This window comes from Tachypleus tridentatus, chromosome 9 (genome assembly GCF_004210375.1).
Source record: "Tachypleus tridentatus isolate NWPU-2018 chromosome 9, ASM421037v1, whole genome shotgun sequence".
NCBI lineage: Eukaryota > Metazoa > Arthropoda > Merostomata > Xiphosura > Limulidae > Tachypleus > Tachypleus tridentatus.
This window is the reverse complement of record NC_134833.1, coordinates 120,990,304-121,011,351: the sequence shown is the minus strand read 5'-3', so window position 1 is coordinate 121,011,351 and position 21,048 is coordinate 120,990,304. Positions and strand designations below refer to the sequence as shown.

The window sequence follows — 21,048 nt, the reverse complement described above, 5'->3', positions numbered from 1 at the left end:
ACCTTTTTATATATATGGCTGAAATTGTTTCTTATACTTTAGAGAAAGCTTCAGATATTAATACCATGACCATAATATTATGTTAAACTCTCTTTTGACTAAATGGTCATACATATTTCTGTAAATGTCTGTATTAGAAACAAAACAGGTTTTTAACACCATCCACTGATGGGTAACTGTCACTACATTTAATGTTGAATATTAAAAATACAAACATTTATATCTTAATTTATTCACCTTACTTACAGATTCCACAGGAAAAAAAAATGACTGTTATTACCAAAAACTACCACAATGTATTTCTCTTGGTAATGCATGGTTTGGCTCAGTGGAAGCAGAATAATATTCATATTCACAGGATCATAACTTAATTAGAATTGTAGTACGTAAATACTACATGTCTCACCCTCTCCTACTATGTATTTCTTATCAACAAACTTGTTAAAAATTTTATAACTTCTGACATTGGAAAACATTACATCCAGTTCAGGTTGTATGGAAAATTCAGCTCAAACTCTTACTGTTTTGTAGTCCAACTGGTCTCTAAACTTGTGTGCTGTTGTATAGGTTAGTTATATTGTCTACTGCTTGATGTCGTGCATGGAGGATACTTTTGTGACTGATACACTTCCACATTTTGATACATTTTCTGACTAGTTAGCCAGAAAGATGTGCTTTGTGACTGCAAGTGTTGAAGTTTGAGAAAGATTCATTACGATATTTGAGGAGAGCAGACTCGTTTCTATTTTAAAGGATCCAAGGCTTGCTGGAAAAGTTTTTTAGTCTGTCTGTAAGTGAAATAAAATGTTAAATCTCCTGGTACTTACTTTAGCTTTATGGTTTTATTTTCAATTTACTAACAAAAGCAATGGAGACAGAAATGGACAGAGTGCTTGGTTCAGCTACATAACCATAAATCTGTTGTACTTGATTTTTGCAATTTTTTAAAACATTTTTGTGCCATCAGTCAGAAAAACATGAAAATCTTGTTTGACAACATACAACACCTAGCTATCCATGTTTTTAACAAATTAGTAAATGTCCAGAACTTGAAACTAACAAATATGTAAAACAACTGTTATGTTGCTTTTTGCATGAAGTATAGTTATAACTATAGGCTACATTCAAACATCAATGGTTTATAGACATTATGACAAGTAAGGACTCTGGTTTATCACATCTAATGCATCTCTGTGCCCTGATTGAGGAGTAATGCTTCTTGGGTTTTTTTAATGCTTCTAATAAAAAGGATTTTTTAAATGTTACACGTGTGACTTATAAACAGTGTAAATGGCTATTTTATGCTGAATTAATAAATTATCTTCAACTGGTGTAAAAAATAATAAACACCACAAAAGCCTAATTACATAACTGTGGCATGAAATATAAACAGTTTCATGGGTGACTGATCAGCATCACCTGTCAGCTCAGTTCCACTTGCAAAATAAAGTAATACAATCAGTATTTTGAAGGGCAGCTACCTTGTTTCATAATTTACAAATTACAAGTTATTGTCACTAAACAGCATCCGACAACCAATACCCAGAATAAGAATCTACTAAACTTCTATACCTGAAGTGAGAAGTCTTCCCCATTTATATGAAACTGTTCAGAAACAGGAATTTTTGTGTATATTAGAGATTAATTCAATGTTCAGAAGAAATAATAAAATACACATTATGGTTGTGTAGTCTCTCTATTTACTTGTACCTGTTGCAGCCCACATATATATTGTATTCCCCACTCTAACCTATTGTTGTACATAGTGAATACGTCATTTCCCCATGTTAGTTGTTATTGTATTATTTAACAGTAATATTTAAAACATCAGTTTGTAAAACTTTTTTTTTTTAATCTCTACTTTTAGATATCTATTTGCTCTATTTTCTTGTTGTATGTCCCCCTTCAGGGTGCACCCCACAATTTTACTGTTCTGCTAATTCAATAATGGCATGGAGTCAAGAAAGATACAAACTATAGCTTAACTATCATGTTAAATTAATAAAACTTGTGAATTTAAGTCCTAACCCCTTGAAGTAGTCTGTTTACACATATTACTGTGTAAGAAGGTGGGATATATGCAATATGCTTTACCCAAAAGATTCACTGTGGCTTGAAATTTAGGAAGTTGAAACTAAACACTACGTTACAATACTTTATTATTCTAATTGGTTTGGTTTTGAATTTTGTGCTACACAAGGGGCTATCTGTGCTAGCTGTCCCTAATTTTGCAGTGTAAGGCTAGAGGGAAGGCAGCTAGCCATCACCACCTACTGTCAACTCTTGGGCAACTCTTTCACCAATGCATAGTGGGATTGGCCATTATATTATAATGCCTCCACAGCTGTAAGAGCGAGCATGTTTGGTGTGATGGGAATTCGAACCTGCAACCCTCAGACTACAAGTTGAGTGCCTTAGCCACGTGGCCATGCCAAGCTTATTCTGATTGGCAAACTAAAAAGTCACAAGAAAATCAGGCTATCTAACATATTAAAATAAGTTATATTTCTAAGATTTAAGTTTATCATCAGTTATAAAGTGGATCAGTTACATTTTCTAGGCTTTAGATTCTTTAAAGTTTGCCATACGTCTTTTTTATAGTAAAAAAGATCACGAGAATTTAAACAGTCTCTTTTCTCAGTCTTTTACTGCATTAACATTTTAAATTGCATCATATAAATTACTTCTATAATGAAAATCATTCAACTACTGAGTTTATTAACACTGAATGCACTATAATTTCACACAGAGAAAAATAAAAGGTTGTTAATGATCCTTCATTATAACCATTAACAATGTTACTATAATGTCACTTCATTTTTGTGCAGAAAGTAAAGAATCCATTAGTTATAGAATAGTTTTCACAAGTAGAAAAAAGTTTCCTCTAACAAAGAATGTTTTTGAATTAGAACTTTCATTGCAACAATACATTATTCAACTTGTACTGTGTCACTGAAGAGTTGTAAATTCATCTGTTTTTGAACATAATTATTTTCTTAGTTGATTTATTAAAAAAAACATGAAATGCTACTGTTTCTGTATAACTCTGAAGTGTCAGTTTTAGAACAAGTTAAAGCTACGTATGCATCTCAGAATGGCTGATATGGGTATTAATGCTTTTACTAATAAGCAGAGAATAACGTTGTTCTCTGCTTATCAATAAAAGTGTTAATACCCATATCAGCCATTTCGAGATGCATTTTTATTTCAAATGGGTTTTTCATCATCAAGAAGTAAAGCTACTCCTCTAAAAAATATTAATTCTAATACAAGAACCTTGGTATAGATTTACTGATGACAAAATAATGAGACTGAAAATGTTTAGAAAGAAACAAATAATACAAATGTGCCAAACCTTATAAAGTATACTTTATTTATACATCTAGCAATGACAAAATGCTGGTCAAAAATATCAAAAAATGAAAGGTAATGTGTAATGATAAAACTTTCTTTTTTGACTGTCAATTTTAAAAACACTTTTATTAAACCTTCTTAATTTGATTACAGTTCATGAGATAATGGTTACACACAACAAGTATGCTGTTTTAAAAGTTAAATAAATTTATTTTGGTGTCTGTAAATCAGTTCCTAATCAGAATTTTCTGTTTTACCAGACACACACATACAAATAAAACATCTTCCGTTCTTTAGCTAAAAGTACTTGTAAAAATGAACTTTATTGTTTTCTGGAATTAAAACTATGTTTCAACTTTTATAGCACATTAGCTTCTTGAAGTTTGGTGAACAAAGAATCATTTTCTCTCACTGCATACACCAGTGTTGCTCTCTGGTAGTAATCTGGAACCATCTGAATATTCTGAATTACCATGTCTAAAAGATGAGCTCGCTCAACATGAGATCCAGGAGCATCAAAGGAGAGTGCGGTGAAGTGCACATGGAAATGATAATAAGACGGCTGATAATGAATGTATACCCGTAACTGTTTTTCGGGGATGTTGAATTTTTTTGCTATGTTTTGCTAAGTAGAATAAAAAAAATATTGAAAGTCTAAACTTTCAGTAAAGAACTCACGTTTACATATCCTGAACTACTGCAAAATAATTCAAAACATTTTTATGTAAACTGATGAAGAATAATTAAATCACAATTTATGGTTGAATAAATCTAGTGCCAACTACATTTCTAGCATGTAAATTTCACATAAATTACTTCTTTAGTTAGTGAGACATGGCAAAAAAATAAGTTTTGTGTAAATTGCAAGACAAACAAAGAGCAAAGACATAATAAATCATACAAATTTTGAATTTAATGTGTTAAATTGACAAGACATTTTCATCAAAACTAGCTTAAGCACACATATATATTCATAGCCACTACTTTAGAAACAATTGCTATAGTTTCCTTTACCTTTCCTTTCTCACTGATTGACTTAAGCAGTTGCAAATGGTCCACTGTTAGGTCACGAAGAGAATACAAATCTTTTCGATGACATATTGCAACGAGATACAAATTATCAATATGTTTCATATCCCACTTTAAGTCTGGTAACAAAATAAATCCTAAAATTGGATCTTCGTCTTCAAACACTATCCTGTCTGCTTCAGATTTGTGATCCAAAATATTATAAACCCACTTGAAAATATACAAACAGAAACAAAAATATGAAGTTATGATTACATTTCAATCTTCACAAAATAACAAAAGCTTTCTTTTAAACTCAGACAAAATGTCTGAATTCTTTCCCTAGATTGTATTGAAAGTGTTTTAAAATCAGCTGAGAATGAAACCTCTTAATAACTAAGACTTTTTACAAATAACTTTTCTTATTCATCTATCTCATATATATCAGGGCTTGCAACAAACCTTTTTTGGCAACTACTTCATGTTTGCCAGTTACTTCCAAGGTTATTAACAAGTGCTAGCCACACTGGCAAAAAACAAGCAAGCAAAAAAAAAACTCACCATTTGCATGCCCTTATCAGATATAACTAGTCAGCTGACATGAATTTCACATTTTTTTATATATTATCAAATTTTAGATCTATACGATAACATACATTTCTTAATATGAAATGAAAAAAATTATATAACAAAAAACTAACACCACTTTAAAACATTGTTTATTGAATTATCATTTCAACCTCTGGGAATCCCAATGAAAGAGAATAATGCACAAGCTTGTAGAAAGGATGATCAATCAATTATTGTTGGATGGTCTCTCCAATATGTTTACAGCCAGTTCTTTTAAAGTAATTTTGAACACTGCTTATAACTCAACTAAATATTCATAACAATACCTGTATTATCAACCAGCAGAAAAACAACAACAAAAAGCAACTCTCTAGAGAATTACTGCCTTTTTTCCAACTACCCAACACTAATTTTTAGTCCTGTAGATGAATGTCAAAATTGGTTGTTGTTGTTTTTTGTGATACTTAAAAGTATTTAGCTACAGCTATTTCTAATTGAGTGTGTGTTTTCTTATAGAAAAGCCATACTGGGCTATCTACCGTGTCCACTGAGGGGAACTGAACCCTGATTTTGGCATTGTAAATCTGAAGACTTACCGCTATCCCTCCAGGAACATTTTTAAGCAAGCCAATAGTTAAAATAAATGAGATCAAAACAAAGGTTCTCTGTATTTGTCAGAAGTTAAGATTTTCTTGCAGTTTGTAAACACTTTCAGGACTGAACTCCTTAATGGTAAAGAAGTAAAACATTTGGTATTCAGAATGTGACATTACTAGAACTGAAATACAGATTCAACTTTAAATGCATTCTAAACTCTATAGCAATATTAACCATGTTTACTATCTTGTTAATCCATATTTAATGGCTGAATGAAAAAACCTCAACTAAGTAAAGACAGTAATGTATATAATAGTATGAAAGATGCTGATACTCCTCATATGTGATAACAGTGAAGACTGTAACACACTGTAATACATAAATTACTTTAACTCCTAAACTGTATTATTCAAACAGATTCACAGTTAGTACTAATAACACAAATAAATGCTACGGATATATTTAACCAATAATAATTCCAAATACATATGAAATTTAGTTCACCATTAGCTCCATACTAAAAAAGTACTTATCCAAAATATGACATTGATCCCAACTCAAATGTTAACAGAATTACATTCTCCCAAAAGTAAAAACCCAAAATTTTGAAAAAACAAACTGTCTTTAAAATCTAACTGTCACTCTTATGATATGAACAGAATTCAGTATGCATTAACAGATATTACTTTATAATATTCCTCATGTTAAGGCAATATTTATGTCTGTCCGTATTTTGTGGTATCTATTTACTAGAATTTAAACACTATTTTCTTCCAAATAAATCTTAATGTAAATTTTCTGCATGTAAAAATTAGGATGATCCTGTGATAGTATATAACAATATAATCAGTGTATATGTTGAATCTAAACTGTAAAATTATTTAAAAACTATAATGACTTAAGTCACATCAGTCAATGAAAGCTATCAATGAGCTACATACAGTATTTCGATCTACTTAAATGCAGGACACACATTCCGAACATTTTTGAAATTCTAGCTTCACCACCCCACCACTTTTGTGTTGTGATGTTGTAACTTTATTATTATTTAAGAAATATCTGAATTTTTATGTGCTTGTCCTTGTTAATGTTTAGGCTGAGTTTTGGAATCTGCAAGATATTGCAACATCAGTTAAACTGACATGAAATATAAAGTTTCAGGCAGATCATAAATCTAGGTATTAAAAATTGAAACCACTGAGAAACCAACAACAAATAACACTAAACTCAGGGAATTTAATACAGGCTGTATAGTTAAAAAGCTTGTCTTTTTTATTAAATTACCTCATCCATATAACTGAGGTTGATATGTTCTGATTTGGAAAGAAACACAAAAAGTTGGTTGGCTGGTTTGGTGTTTTATGGTGCAAAGCAACCAGGCCATCTGCACCAAACATCTGGTAAAAAAATTAAAATTAAAGAAAAATTATTAAAAGTTGTAAAACGAAATCATGTTAAAATAAAACAAAGTTTAATTTTTGAATTAAAAACTTAAATAGCATTAAACCAATTTTTATATCTAGTTTACAGCAGTAAGAGAGAAAGTAAAGGAATACAAGTTTCAAAAGAGTTTCTGTAGCATAATTTTAATTACTACAGCTTAACAGAATGACTAACAGATAAGTTCAAACATCAGCATTAGTCAGCTGAAGTTGGCCTTTCCTGTCCTAGTTTTGAGTCATTTAGTTATTTGATGTCATAGATGTTTTCAGAAAGTAGAGTAATATAAGTTTTAAGACTTTTTGTAGTATCATTTTAATTATTATAACCTGCCAGGATGACTAACAAGTAGTTCAAACATCAGCATTAGCCACCTGAAGTTGGCTTTTCCAGTCTTATTTTTGAGTTATTTGATGTTATGGCCATTTTCTAATTTAATATCAAACTAATTGTACTTTAATTCATAAAAAGGAATCATATTAAAGAAAAAAAAGTCCAATTTATGAATTTAAAACTTAAATACTGTTAAAAAAGCCAACCACCTTCAAAAAACTAAAAACATTTGTAAGGTGGACAGTTTTACCATTGCAAATGACACTGTCCAATGTTAGGGATAAATCTTAGGACAAAACATGTCTAAAATGGTGCCGTCACTGAGAGTCGTAACAATGGTAAGACAGAAAAATGTGGCTTATTATCACCTGAGTGTCACACAGACAACACATTGGTGGATTAATCCCAGATAAAAGAAAATGATGAGTTAAAAAACTGTGACCAATGCATAGTCTAGTTAGAACAACTTCCTCTTTCTGAACCTTATGGAAACAAGACAGCCAAAGTCCAATAGAGGGTTTTATCTAGAAAAGCTTGTTTTTACATTGCTCACTCTAAGTCAACTGCCAACTGGCACAGAGCCAAGCTATGAATACAGGACCACAGCCCATATATGGAATATCAACACGGCCTGGTATCCAGAAAAACTAGATGGAAGTAGATGTTAAAGAGAAATGGACTAGTCAGTTTTGAATATCTGTGAGAACAGGGTAAGAACTAACATGAGGTGATTCCAGAGCCAGTAGAGAACTAAACGAGTCAGTATAAATGGTGCAATTTGAGAACTTCTTAGTTTCTATGTGATACAGGGCAAAAAAATGGCATGCAGTTCAGCAGTGAACATAGAAACTGTAGAGGGGATTCTGTGAAAAACCACTGAACCACAACAAACCATAAAAGAGTCTACAGAGTCACCAGATTTTAAACCATCTGTACAAATGGGAATGGAGGGATGGTTCGAAAGATGATCAGTAAACAAAAGACGGTACTTCCAATTCGGAGTATCTGCTTTTCTCAGATGACTTAAAGAAAGGTCACATTTGGGAATTGTAAGAAGCCACGATGGGATGGGCTGACCAGTGGATACAGCAATATTATCCAAGAACAGACCCAATTTATCCAACTGCACCTGGATATAAAGGCCAAAAGGAAGAATGGAAGATTGTCTGTTTTGACAAAGTATGGCCCACTGAGAAAGGAAACCACAACCTCAGGTAGGATGACTTTGGAACTGATGGTAGAGGATATGCTGGTTGTGAACTTAATCCAAGATTCCTTCTGGCTTTGATGTCTTACCCATCGAGTATGTGCAAGGGCCCGCTGGAAAGTGATGTGGTTCGAGATTGTGGGATATCAATGGAAAGTATCCCAGGCTCATTTTTGAGCCTTCCGTGCCATGTGGCAGGCAGAATTCCGCCATGGACAAGGATATAGTGGAAAACGTGTCGAGGTTTTAGGAATACATTAAGCACCTGTTTGTATAATACAGTCAGTTACTGCTGCCACACAGTCTTCTATTGATGGCTTACAGATAATGACAGGATCACGTTTTGCAAGAGCAGTGAAAGAGGGTCAGTTTGCCTGATCCAGCTTCAACCAGAGCACATTGGTCGGGTGGCATCGGCCATGGCCAGTCTCTCTCAAGATTATAGGAAAATGATCACTGCCTCATGGGTTATTGTCAACCCTCCATGAAAAATGGGAAAATAATGAGGGGAGCAAATTGAGAGATCAATAGCAGTAAAGGACTGACTAGGCACATGGAAATAACTAAAAGAACCAGTGGTGAAAAGAGAAAGATTGTGATCAGAGAGCATATGCTCTACAGAATGACCTATCAATATCACACTTCCCCAGAGGGGATGATGTCCATTAAAGTCCCCCAGGATGAGAAAGGGAGATGGCAACTGTTCAATGAGAGTATCAAGGTCTGATTGATCATATGTCTCTCCAGGTGACAGATAGAGAAAACAAACAGTGATGGTATGACCCCAAGAAACACGGATGGCAACGGCCTCTGAGGGTGTGTCGAGTGGCAGACATGGTGGGCACATGCTGATCGACCAACAGTGCCATCCACCCATGCACTCGTTGATCACACAACCTGTCATTTCTGTACAAAGAAAACTGCAAAAGGCGACTGTATCAGCAGGTTTCAGAAATGTTTCCTGCAAGGAAAGACGTACAGGATGGTAAGAAGCAATCAGTACTTTGATGTCATCCAGATAAGAATGTAAACCTTGACAGTTCCATTGTATCAAAGTAGTCATTTTTATTTATGTGTATGCAAACTGGATGGAGAACCCTTCTGTTTTTGACCATACTTTGTCTTTATTTTCTTTATTTGAGATTAGTCTATCAACCTCCACGGATCCTGTCCTGGGGCAATTGGGCAGGTCTCTTGTCATTGGAAGAAGATTCCAGCAACTGAGGATGTGAACAAATGATTGTTTTGCATCTTGGAGTGAAGAAGATGTGCCCATACCAAGAACCAAAGGAAATGGATCTTGGGGTTTGCTGGAATGAATGTTAGAGACAGAGATGAGTATTAACATTGATTCATCCACTTTCTTAACCATTGAGGTCAAAAGACTTTTTAATTTGGTTTGAGAATGATTCTTTCAGAGGCACGGAGAGAACCATCGGCACTCCCACTGTACTAGTGGAACAAAGTGTAGTTGTATACACCCAAGGTGAGGTGGTGGACAATAACTTTCAAGCTTCAGGGTAAGTAACATTTTGAATCATTTTCAAATGTTGCACCTCTTTTTCTTCCAACCATTTAGGGCAAGAATGAAAGTAGCACGGGTGAGAGCCATTGCAATTGACACAATGAGGGTCCATTTCACACTCATAAACATCATGGTCCTTGCCACTGCAATGAGCACACATCAAGGAACCACAATATAATGTCTTTAAGTGACCGAACTGCTGACACTGGAAACATCAAAGAGGTGTTTGGAATGTATGGCCATACCCTGCAATTAAGATAACCTGCCTTGATGTTGACAGGTGGACGTGGTGATGTAAATGTCAGAACAAGGATATCGGTCGACATCATAATTATATCTTTGCGAGTGGAGATATGCCTCACTGCAGAAACTCCTTGAGTGAATAAACCAGTGAGAATCTCTGACTCGGGGATGTTCTTCAAATAACTCCTTGTGATGAATTCAAAGTAGCATGAGGTGTAACCTCAATAAGTATATCCCCAATTGCTTTTGAATGCAATAGGAGTTCACTTTCTTGAGATGTGGATGTTTCCACCAATATGTCACCAGATCAAAGCTTCTTTACTGACTTTGGAGAGCCAGCAAGTCCCTCTAGTCCCTTCTGAATCAAAAAGGGAGACATTTGCCCTAAGGTTTGTCTGAAAGAAAATGTATGCTAAGAAAATGAGGTATAACACGTGTTACAGATGTTGCAGATTGCTGCTCAGAATCTTCAAGACGTGGTCATTTACCTATAGACTGTTTTTCACTATTTAAGTTTTCATTTGGAGGATCCATAATAATAAAAAAAAAAAAGAGACATTTTGGTGCCCACTGATGCACTAAAATATTAAACAAGGACATGAAGCAATGCCAAGGTTTTGCGAGCACTATACCCAAACACCAGCATCAGATACAATGTCCACAACACCTGTTGAGAACATCCAACACTGGAATTTGGTCAACCCAAGGGAGCACCTCAAGACCACCCATTTACAGGAATTCAAGGCCAAAATGGTGTGTTAAGGTTGAACCTCTCAATCACCAGGATCCTCTCATCTCCTTCACGAGTTGCCACGCATGGCAAACATGTGGGTGAATGTTTAGATCCCAGAGGTGGCAAACTGAAAGAACAGAACCTTCCCTGGAAGGTACCCTCACCACGTACAAGAATCCACACCAAGGGGAAAGAGAATGTAATATAAGAAAATGAGGTATAGGTGTTACAGATTTTGAAGATAGTTGCTCAGAATCTTCATGACATAGTCATTTACCTAAGGACTGTTTTATCACTATTTTATTTGGAGGATCCATAATAAAGAATGAATATTTTGGTGCCACTGACCCCATCCACCATGAAGCCCTAGGATGGTTGCACTAAAATGCCAAACATGGAGACTGCAGCAACACCAGGGTTTTATGAGCACTTTACCCAAAAACCAGCATTAGATATAATGTCCACAACACCTGATGAGAACATTCAACATTGGTATTTGGTTGACCCTAGCCTAAGTTGGCCAGCCAAATGACCCTAGGAAAGACATCCCAAGGCTGCTCATCTACAAGAATTCAAGGCCAAAGTGGTGTGTTGGGATTGGACCCCCAACCACCAGGATCCTCTTCTCCCCTTCACGGGTCACCAAACACAGCAAACACGTGTGGATGTTTAGATCCCAGAGGAGGTAATCCAAAATAACAGAACCTTTTTGGGGAGGTCTCCTCACCACATAGAGGAATCCACACCAAGGGGCACAAAAAGTTAGTCTCCATTACAATAAATAACTCACAATGCAGTGACTTTCCACAAGAATAGCTATCAAGTGAAAAATGCCATACACTGTAAGCCTAACTCACAAAGCTATTAAAGGTTTATTGAGAGATAACACTGCAATTAGTAAAAAACTTATCCATGAACTAAACAATAATTGTTTTAAACAATTATTATTTACCAATTTAGTTTATAACCTTCATACACTGATTGCACAAAAAAAGTCACAAAAATTAATAAAATATTAAAAAAGAGAAATATTTCATAACTGCAAAACATGTAAGGTGTCAATTAAAATATTTTAAACAAGTAAAAATACCCATCCCCTGTGACAGGTGAAATTTAAGTTAATTTTAATTTTAATTTCAATCTAAATTTTTTCATAGACTTTAAAAAAATTAATCGTATTACACTCTTTGTTTTACTCAAAACCAAAGCTCTGAGCATCTTATACCACTCACTGCGAAGAGTAATTGATAATCATTCAATCATGCTACAAGCTGCTCAACAGTAACATACAGTAAATCTATATTTTTATTCTTAAGTTACCTCACATTTTGAAATATTAATGACAGTGTGATTAGTTACTAACAGTTTAGTGTAGAATATCCTACTTGTAAACTCATATCACAAGGTATAAGAATTATGCTGTATGAATTTGTTCTTTTTTATCATTTTGTAACAAAAAACTGAAGCATGCATTCTCCAACAACTAGAGTAGTTTCTATTTATGAGTTACCTGCATTGAAAACTGTTGACTTTGAATATGAGGTTTAATTACATTATTGTACACTTCTGGAGTTTCTTGAACTAAATAGGCAGGATGAGAAGAATATTTTTGAATGTGCTTCTCTGTTGCAGGGTGAATAATTGTAGTTTTGACACCTAAAAAAAATACAATTGTATGCATGCACTTTACAAAGGAACAAAGCTAGACTCCATTTGATAAAATCAACTAGCAATATCTTGATATTTGAGTAAAGCCAGAAAAACTTCATAAAATTCAAAATACTCTCACAGTATCATTAAAAAATCTAAACAAGCAAAACAGACACACACAGTTCTAGAACTGAGCAATTAATTGTTACAAATCAATAAGCTATGAGCCTCTATCATATCTAATAGTGTCAAGTTAAATAAGCAACTAATGTTTTAAATTATGGTTTTTGATTATTCCAAGTATTCATAAGCTGAAATTATAATTAATTTGATTTACATTTTAAAAACAATTTATTTAAATTAATGTTTCTGATTTTTACTGTTTTCAACTATCCAGTGATCAAAATAAGGCCATTATGATATTTACCTATTATTTTATATTAATTCAAGTTTGTACAACTTAATCAACCATCAAGACTAGATTTTCTGGTTATTATTATTTCAACCATCCAAGGAATCAAAATATTACCATTATGTTTACATATTATGATACAATATTCTATGGATAAGCTATCTGTGCTCTGCCCAGAAGTTTGACACTTTGGAGGCAACCCATTTAATAATCATATTTTTTTTATCCATCTTATGTGAGAATAATCAATTAGATGAATGTGATCAAGTAATGAGCTCAACAAATTATAAATTAGCAAATTCCACTAACTGTTCAGATCTAAATAGTTCATTGCTAAAGTAATTTATTACAAACTGGTAATTGCAATATCTGCTATAAATGTTAATTAAAAGTCATAAAACTTCTATGAGCCAAAATAAAGGTTAAACATTTTAACACACTTCTGAAAAGCAATCTAAAAATTGAAATTCACATTTTGGAAATTTAGGTTTTCTTAAAGTTAGTAAATTTACATTTTGTAGTTAATTACATTAGTAAAAATAGTGTATGGATGTGAAGTGCTGCTTTTTAATTTAGTGGGCAATCTCAGTGGATCAAATGGCATTGTCACTTTACACTTTCTCATAATCTAACTTGTGATTATTGCAGGGGGTGTGCTATACTGTATGATAATATTAAAATATCTTTATGGTCCAATTATAAAGTAGCAGGATATTTCATAAGTCTTCTACAATTGTGTTAAACAGCAATATTATACCATAATAACCAGAACTTTGCAGTTTCCTAATAAACCATTTACAGCTGAAATAATCTTTACATTTCTCATGCTAAACAAAACATAACAAGGATATATTTGATGAACATATCCTAACAGAACAATCCCTAACAAACACACAGTTAAACCCTGTATTAATATCTATGTGGTGAAGAGATACTTAATGTACCATACAACAAACCTTAATGTCCATAAGTTTAAAATTTTTGTGTGTTTGAATTGCTTTAACCCTACATTAGACTTATGTAAAAAATTTACATAAATCACCCTTCCAGGGTCTGAGATCTTATCACAAGAAGTTAATTTCAAAATATTTAAATAACAATAAATTATTATTTTGGAAACAAGAAACACTGACATTCAAAATATTTTCCTTTATTAATCAATAAATGAACACTGGATACAACAAAGCTACTAAAAACAACAAACATGAACGTACTTCCATCTGTCTGCTCCGATGTTTACAAAACAAATAAGATACGTGAAAACCCCAGAAGACTGAAACAGGGTCAAGGAGGATCACACTTAAGTTACAGTAAAAGATCTGCTATCCTGTCTTTGTATCCAGAAAGACCTGGTAACCAGGAATTTCAATATCCCTAAATACAAATGTTTGTGGGCTTGGCATGGCCAGGTGGATAAGGCACTTGACTCGTAATCCGAGGGTTGCAGGTTTGAATCCCCATCACACCAAATGTGCTCGCACTTTCAGCCATGAGGGCATTATAATGTGGCAGTCAGTCCCAATATTCATTGGTAAAAGAGTAGCCCAAGAGTGATGATTAGCTGCCTTCCCTCTAGTCTTACACCTCTAAATTAGGGACAGCTAGCACAGGTAGCCCTTGAGTAGCTTTGCATGAAATTCAAAACAAATGTTTTTTTCTTAGTGGTGTAACTATATCTTTGTTTACATTCTTTCCTGCCAGAAAGTCTCAGTTGCTAACTATGCATACTGTAACTCAGAATATTGTACTATTGAATTTTTAATAATTATTATTGTTATAACAATTTAATTATAATAATTATAATAATAATTATTTTCCCTTATCCAGCATCATTCACATTCAGCAAATGCCAGATAACAGTCTTTGACAACAAAACCTCTGATGACTTACCATTAAACTCTGCACTAGGAAATCCTTCGTAACTTCCATATATGTCATTATGGAATTGCTGCTTGATTGTCATGTCCTTACAAAGCATCTTTTTCATTGATTCATCCACAAATAAAGTCTTTTCTAACAGAATAACAGCGGGACGAACATCATTTCCAAACCGACCTTCAACAAATATTGATTTAGTTGAGCTATTTTTGTTCAGAATCTTGGTCAAGTGGAAGTTTTCAAATGATGATATATTTTCATGTATACTTGCTGATGGTTTTTTAACCTCCTCTTCTGATGAGAGTTTTATTTTTTTATTTTCATTCGTAACTACTTCACCTCCTTCACCTGCCACATCAGACACTTGTTTACTTAAAGTTTCCATAGCCCTGTTATGAAATGATACTTTTCTTATTAGTACTATAAGACAAGTTAGTTATGTCCTAATCTGTTTCTGTTTGTAGAAACACTGTAAAGGATCTGATATTTTCACTCTTTACGTGAATTATCAGTTTGTCCTAATTAACATGTAAATATTGCAGACTGCAAAACTGAAGTTTATAAAAAAAAAACAGTTGTACACATGCATATCATTTTATCCTAGTTTTTCCTCAAATCACAACTTTTATGGATTACTGGCAAAATCCGGTTATATAGAAACAAACACACGCACACACATATACAAAAGAAATGTTTTTCAGTTTTATGTATATTTCAAAATACAAGTAATTCCTATGCCTCAAAAAAAAAAGTTCTCTTTCTATAAAAATATTTTATCTATTATATTAAAGAAAAATTTAAAGATATAAATATTCAAACTGTTTACAAATTAATGATTAAAGCCACTTCATATTAATGCCATAGCTTCTCAAAAATATAAACTGTTAATGTTTGTCTACACTGATACAGTGAACTTGACATATATTGTCAGAAATTTTCTCATGAAATGAAGGTTTAATTACTTTGTGAACAATCAAAATATTTTTGTTAGTGTTTATTCTTCTCTTTGAAAAAGAAACAATTTATTTAACTTATCTTGTTACATTTTCATTCAACTTACTGTACTGTACACACATTTGGAACAAGGAAATTTATATAAAAATAATGCTTGACTGTATGAAGTTTTGTTTTGGTCAACTGTTTATAAGGTTGGGAAATAGAATTTACAGTATTATAACAGGAGAATGTGTGAGTAAGTTTAATTTAACTTCAACAAGATAAAAACAGTTAAACATTTCAAGAAGTGATGCTAATTATAATGTAACACAGTAATGTACTACATACATAAGCAAGTTGAAAAACAGGTTTTAAAACCTAAAAAGACAATTTGAAACAACAATTAAGACCTGGTGTTCTAAAAATAATCATTAGACAACAAAAAACGTAATCTAACCGACATCAATCTGTTCAAAATAGTTTTAATTAACAAGTAGCTACCCAAAATAAAGACTAAAATTTTAACTATTTTCAACAAATACTCCACTAGAAAAATTGTAATTGTGAGAACACAGAGATAAGTTAATGTTATCCTTTAACAAACCAATTAACTGTGCAAACTAGTAAAGAATAAAATAAGAAAAAATCTTACTGTAACTAATGCATAATAGACAAAACAAAATCTTGAGAGCATCTTATATTTCAGACTCTTGTAAAGTGGCAGTACCTATGATATCTAGGTATGCTAGTTATATTTTACTGTGATCAGTTTCTATCAGTATTTTCACCTTTAAAAATGGGCACGTTACAAAGGACCATTATAACCATCATTCATCGTTATTTTAAACTTGTTTCATTTATATATGTGTCCATCATAATGTTCCCTACTGGTGGTAAGTCTTCAGATTTACAACGGTAAAATCAGGGGCTCGATTTCCCTTTTGGACACAGCAGATGGCTCGATGTGGCTTTACTATAAATAAAACACACGCATTTATTTCAGTAACAGTAATAAATACAGTGGCAATTATAAAATAAAAAAGACACTATCAAACTTATCATAAATAATAACCTAGTCATATGAGAAACAGCCATAATCACAATACAGGTTTTATGTTTGATCTTCCCTGCAAGACTCATGATTAATGAAAACAGTTAGATTACAATAAATGTTTGTTAGTAGAGTTAACTATTGGTAAAATGAGAAGATTATTCTTGATTGCCTAAGAACCATATAAAAATTTAAAGATATTTAAAAATCAAGATTATGCATGTTTCATGAAATACTGTCAATATATTTATGAACCACAATTGCTACAATCCTAAAGTTGACTTGAGACCCTCTTATCCTCCAGACACTTGTCTTAAAACTAGAAATTAAATAAATGAAATTATAAAAAATAAGATGTCTAAATTCTGAATCATACTGTATCTTAGAAATAGAAATCAGGGATTAAATATCAATATCAAATGTAACACAGATTTTGTGTACTAAAACTCTCACTATAAACTTTGTCATTCATGTGACTAGCTTTTCAAGAAATAAAATGCCTTTATCATTCACTTAGTTCTTATTAAATTGTACACAAATACCTTGAATTTCAAAATACCTATTATCAAAACTCTCTTACTCTAAGCAACTTTCAATAAGTCTTCTGTATCATACTCACACTATAGTTATAGCTTATTCATACTATCCATATTCAATAAGTGAATTTTGCACCACTTAAAAACTTAACGTAATTGTAAAAAATCATGTTTTTCAGTTTTTTGGGCTTCTTTCATTTAGAAGTCGCTTGGTTGGGTTTTTTATAAAGCCAATAGTAATACTAGTAAATAGTAATAGCTGACTTCAAATTCAGCAGTGTAAAAATAATGGATGTAGGTGAGGTTCCAGTGATTGGCTGCATTATTGAACAGATTAGATGCTTTAGAACATTGATATCCTGAAAGTTTCAACATTATGATGGACACATATATAAATGAAATGAGTTTAAAATAACGATGAATGATGGTTATAATGGTCCTTTGTAACGTGCCCATTTTTAAAGGCGAAAATACTGATAGAAACTGATCACAGTAAAAAAATAACTAGCAGATATCAAAGTTATATGAAACATCAAAGTTACAGAAAACTTTCTCAGTAAAACCTATTCTATACTATTCATATCACTACTATTATGAATTATATGTAAATACTTAACTTGAATCTTAAAATGAAAAAAATGAATAAATAAAACCTCTCTTATTCAACTTCCATGAAATGACAAATAAACTAAAGAAAAGGAAAATCCTAATAGCAATAGATGTCGCTTTGATTTTATCGATGTTCATTCAAATGCCAGTGAAAGAAGCATTTTAAACTGCACGAAACGAAATAGACAACGGTGAAACCAAAGATTTAAAATTACCTTTAGAAAATACAAAACAACTGTTTGAATTAACACTTAGGTATTGTTTTATTTCCGAAAAGAACTTCTATTAATAGGCAGAAAATTTAGGAATGAAAAGACTATTATTTTAGTCAACGGAAACACTACTCCTCATCAGTATAGTGGCAAAACCCATAAACACAGCTGTTTCTAGCACTTTTTCTTATTAGCCCCACCGAAAACCAAGTCTTGTTAGCCTTTTTTAAATAAAATTTCGGGTTTATACAACTTTTTTAAATAGAACTCTTATATCTGTTCTTGTGATTATTGCTCCCCAGTGGCATAGTGGTAAGTAAGTGGACTCATACCACTTGAATATTCATGGTGGGAAGAGCACAAATAGCCCTTTATGTAGTTTTGTGCTTAATAACAAATAAAAACAATTTATTATGATTATTATTTAAACGAGAAACTTTATATAATTCAAATATTGCAAAGGCCCCTCGATGTGGATTCCTGTACGCGTTGAGGGGACCTTCCAGAGAAGGTTCTGTATTTTCAGTTCACCTCCTCTGGGATCTAAACATCCACCTGCGTGTTTGCCGTACGTGATGACCCGTGAAGGGGAGGAGAGGATCCTGATGGTCGAGGGGTCCAACTCCAACATACCACTTTGGCCTTTAATTCCTGTAGACGGACAGTCTTGGGGTGCCCCCAAAGATCAATTGGCTAGTCCATTTGGGCCAGAGTCAACTGGCTACAGCATAGAACGTCCTCAACAAGTGTAGTGGACATTATGTCTGATACTGGTGTTCGGATATAGTGCTCACGAAACCTGACGTCGCTGCAGTGACTTTATATGTCACTGTAGTGCGTTCCCTCGTAGGGCTTCATGGTGAGTGGGGTCAGTGGGCACCGAAATATTATTTTTTATTATGGATACCACTCAAATAAAAAATAAAGAAGCATGACAGCATAGAGAAAAATCCAACTACTGGTAAACGACCGCGCGTTGATAACTCTGTATGGTCAAACTTACAACTTGAATCTGTCCCACGAGTTTTGATTATACATTCTTTAACTGAAAAACCCTTATGGCAGATGTCTCCATTTTTTATTCAGAAAGGTTTATAAGGGCTTGTTGGCTCACATAAATCGGTAAAAAAATACAGTCTGGGGATATTTTAGTGGAAACAGCTTCATCACAACATTCCAAACTCCTCTTGAAATCGAAGACCATTGGGGGATATATCCATTGAGCTTACTCCCCATTCTACTTTGAATTCTTCTAGAGGAGTTATAGTTGAGAAGGATTTAAATACCATTCCAGAGTCAGAGATCCTCGCAGGTGTCACCAGCCAAGGTGTCACAGTCGTGCGCCGAATTTTTACTCGTAAAGACGAGATTATGGAGCCGACAAATCTTTTAATATTAACATTTACAACATTGCGTTCTCCTACCACAATCAAGGCAGGATATCTGAATTGTAAAGTATGGCCTTATATTCCTAACCCTGCTAGATGTTTTCATTGTCAACGATTTGGTCATTCAAAAACATCTTGCCGTGGTTCCTTAACAAGTGCCTGTTGTGCTGGTAAAAACCATGATGCTTTTGAATGCCAACTAGAACTACATTGTGTTAACTATAATGGTCCGCATCCTTTCTATTGTACTTCTTGTCCTAAATGGGTGGAAGAGAAAGAAGTACAACATATCAAGACAGTTCACAATATTACTTATCCAGAGGCTCAGAAATTACTATTCCCAATTCCATCTCGGACTTATGCTGTTATCCATTTCACTACTACAGTAGGAGTCCAGACAGACCTTTCCGTGCCTCCAACAGAATCCTTAACAGCGCATCTTAATCTAGTACCCTCCAAAATCAACAAAGTTAATGAATCAGTATCTACTTCTATCTCTGTTCCTACCACTTCTTCCAGTCATTGCCTAACCTCACCTTGTTCAAGCCCAGGTGATTTCATGGGGTCTTCTTCTCTTGACACTCCGAAAATTAAACAACCCATTCGTTCACGTCCTCAGTCACTGAAAAGTATGTCTACAAATTCCGACCTACCTACTCGTCCAGAGCAGGATCGCTAGAGAGTAACTGACCGACATCCAGTAAAGAAGAAAAGCGCGGTCGCAATCAAAAGGTCTCTATGCCAGATTATCCTCCAAAATAAAAAAAAATGGCCATGCTAATCCAATGAAACTGTCGAGGTTTTCAATCAAATGTGAATGACATCAATGATTTTATTGACTTTTATCATCCCAAAAGTCTTTCTTTACAGGAAACATTTTTAAAACTTGCTAATACAGTAAAAATTCCACAATACTCCTTATAGCGAAATGACAGGTCATGTGTAGGACAAGGACATGGAGGAGTAGCACTGCTGGTTGATCAACATGTGCTCACTTGGTCCTTGTCACTGAATACGCCCTTGAAGGTTGCAGCCATCTGCATCTCCTTGGATCGTACCATCACTGTTTGCTCTCTGTACCTTACCCCTGGGAAAAATTATCATTCATCAAATCTTGATTCCCTCATTGAGCAACTGCCAACCCCCTTTTTAATTTTGAGGAATCGTATTGAGCATAATCCCCTCTGGGGTGGTTCTGGTATTGATATGAGAGGTCGTGTTATAGAGCATATGCTCCTGAACTACAACCTGTCGCTCTTCAATACTGGCTCTTACACTTATTTTTATGCACCCATAAGTCATTTACTGCTATAGATCTTTCAATCTATTCCCCTTCGCTTTTCACTTGCTTTTCTTGGGAGGTTGA

General features: G+C 33.7%; 1 protein-coding gene across 1 annotated transcript; it reads right to left on the bottom strand.

The window, feature by feature from the left end:
* Positions 1-3,446: 3,446 nt before the first annotated feature.
* Dcps (Decapping enzyme, scavenger) lies at positions 3,447-18,172 on the bottom strand. Its single transcript, XM_076456908.1, has 6 exons — positions 18,127-18,172; positions 16,775-16,859; positions 14,963-15,339; positions 12,521-12,666; positions 4,369-4,593; positions 3,447-3,979 (listed from the first exon to the last, which is right to left on the bottom strand). The coding sequence occupies exons 3-6, from the start codon at positions 15,333-15,335 to the stop codon at positions 3,713-3,715; spliced, it is 1,011 nt and encodes a 336-aa protein (XP_076313023.1). The 5' UTR covers positions 15,336-15,339; positions 16,775-16,859; positions 18,127-18,172; the 3' UTR covers positions 3,447-3,712.
* Between the last annotated feature and the right edge of the window lie 2,876 nt (positions 18,173-21,048).

Excerpts from the sequence above, each read along its gene's own strand:
- Dcps (XM_076456908.1), bottom strand. The coding sequence starts at position 15,335 with ATGGAAACTTTAAGTAAACAAGTGTCTGATGTGGCAGGTGAAGGAGGT. Across the intron at positions 4,594-12,520 it reads GTCAACAGTTTTCAATGCAG|TGGGTTTATAATATTTTGGA; the intron begins GTAACTCATAAA and ends TATATTTTCAAG. Across the intron at positions 3,980-4,368 it reads CAATCAGTGAGAAAGGAAAG|CAAAACATAGCAAAAAAATT; the intron begins GTAAAGGAAACT and ends TATTCTACTTAG.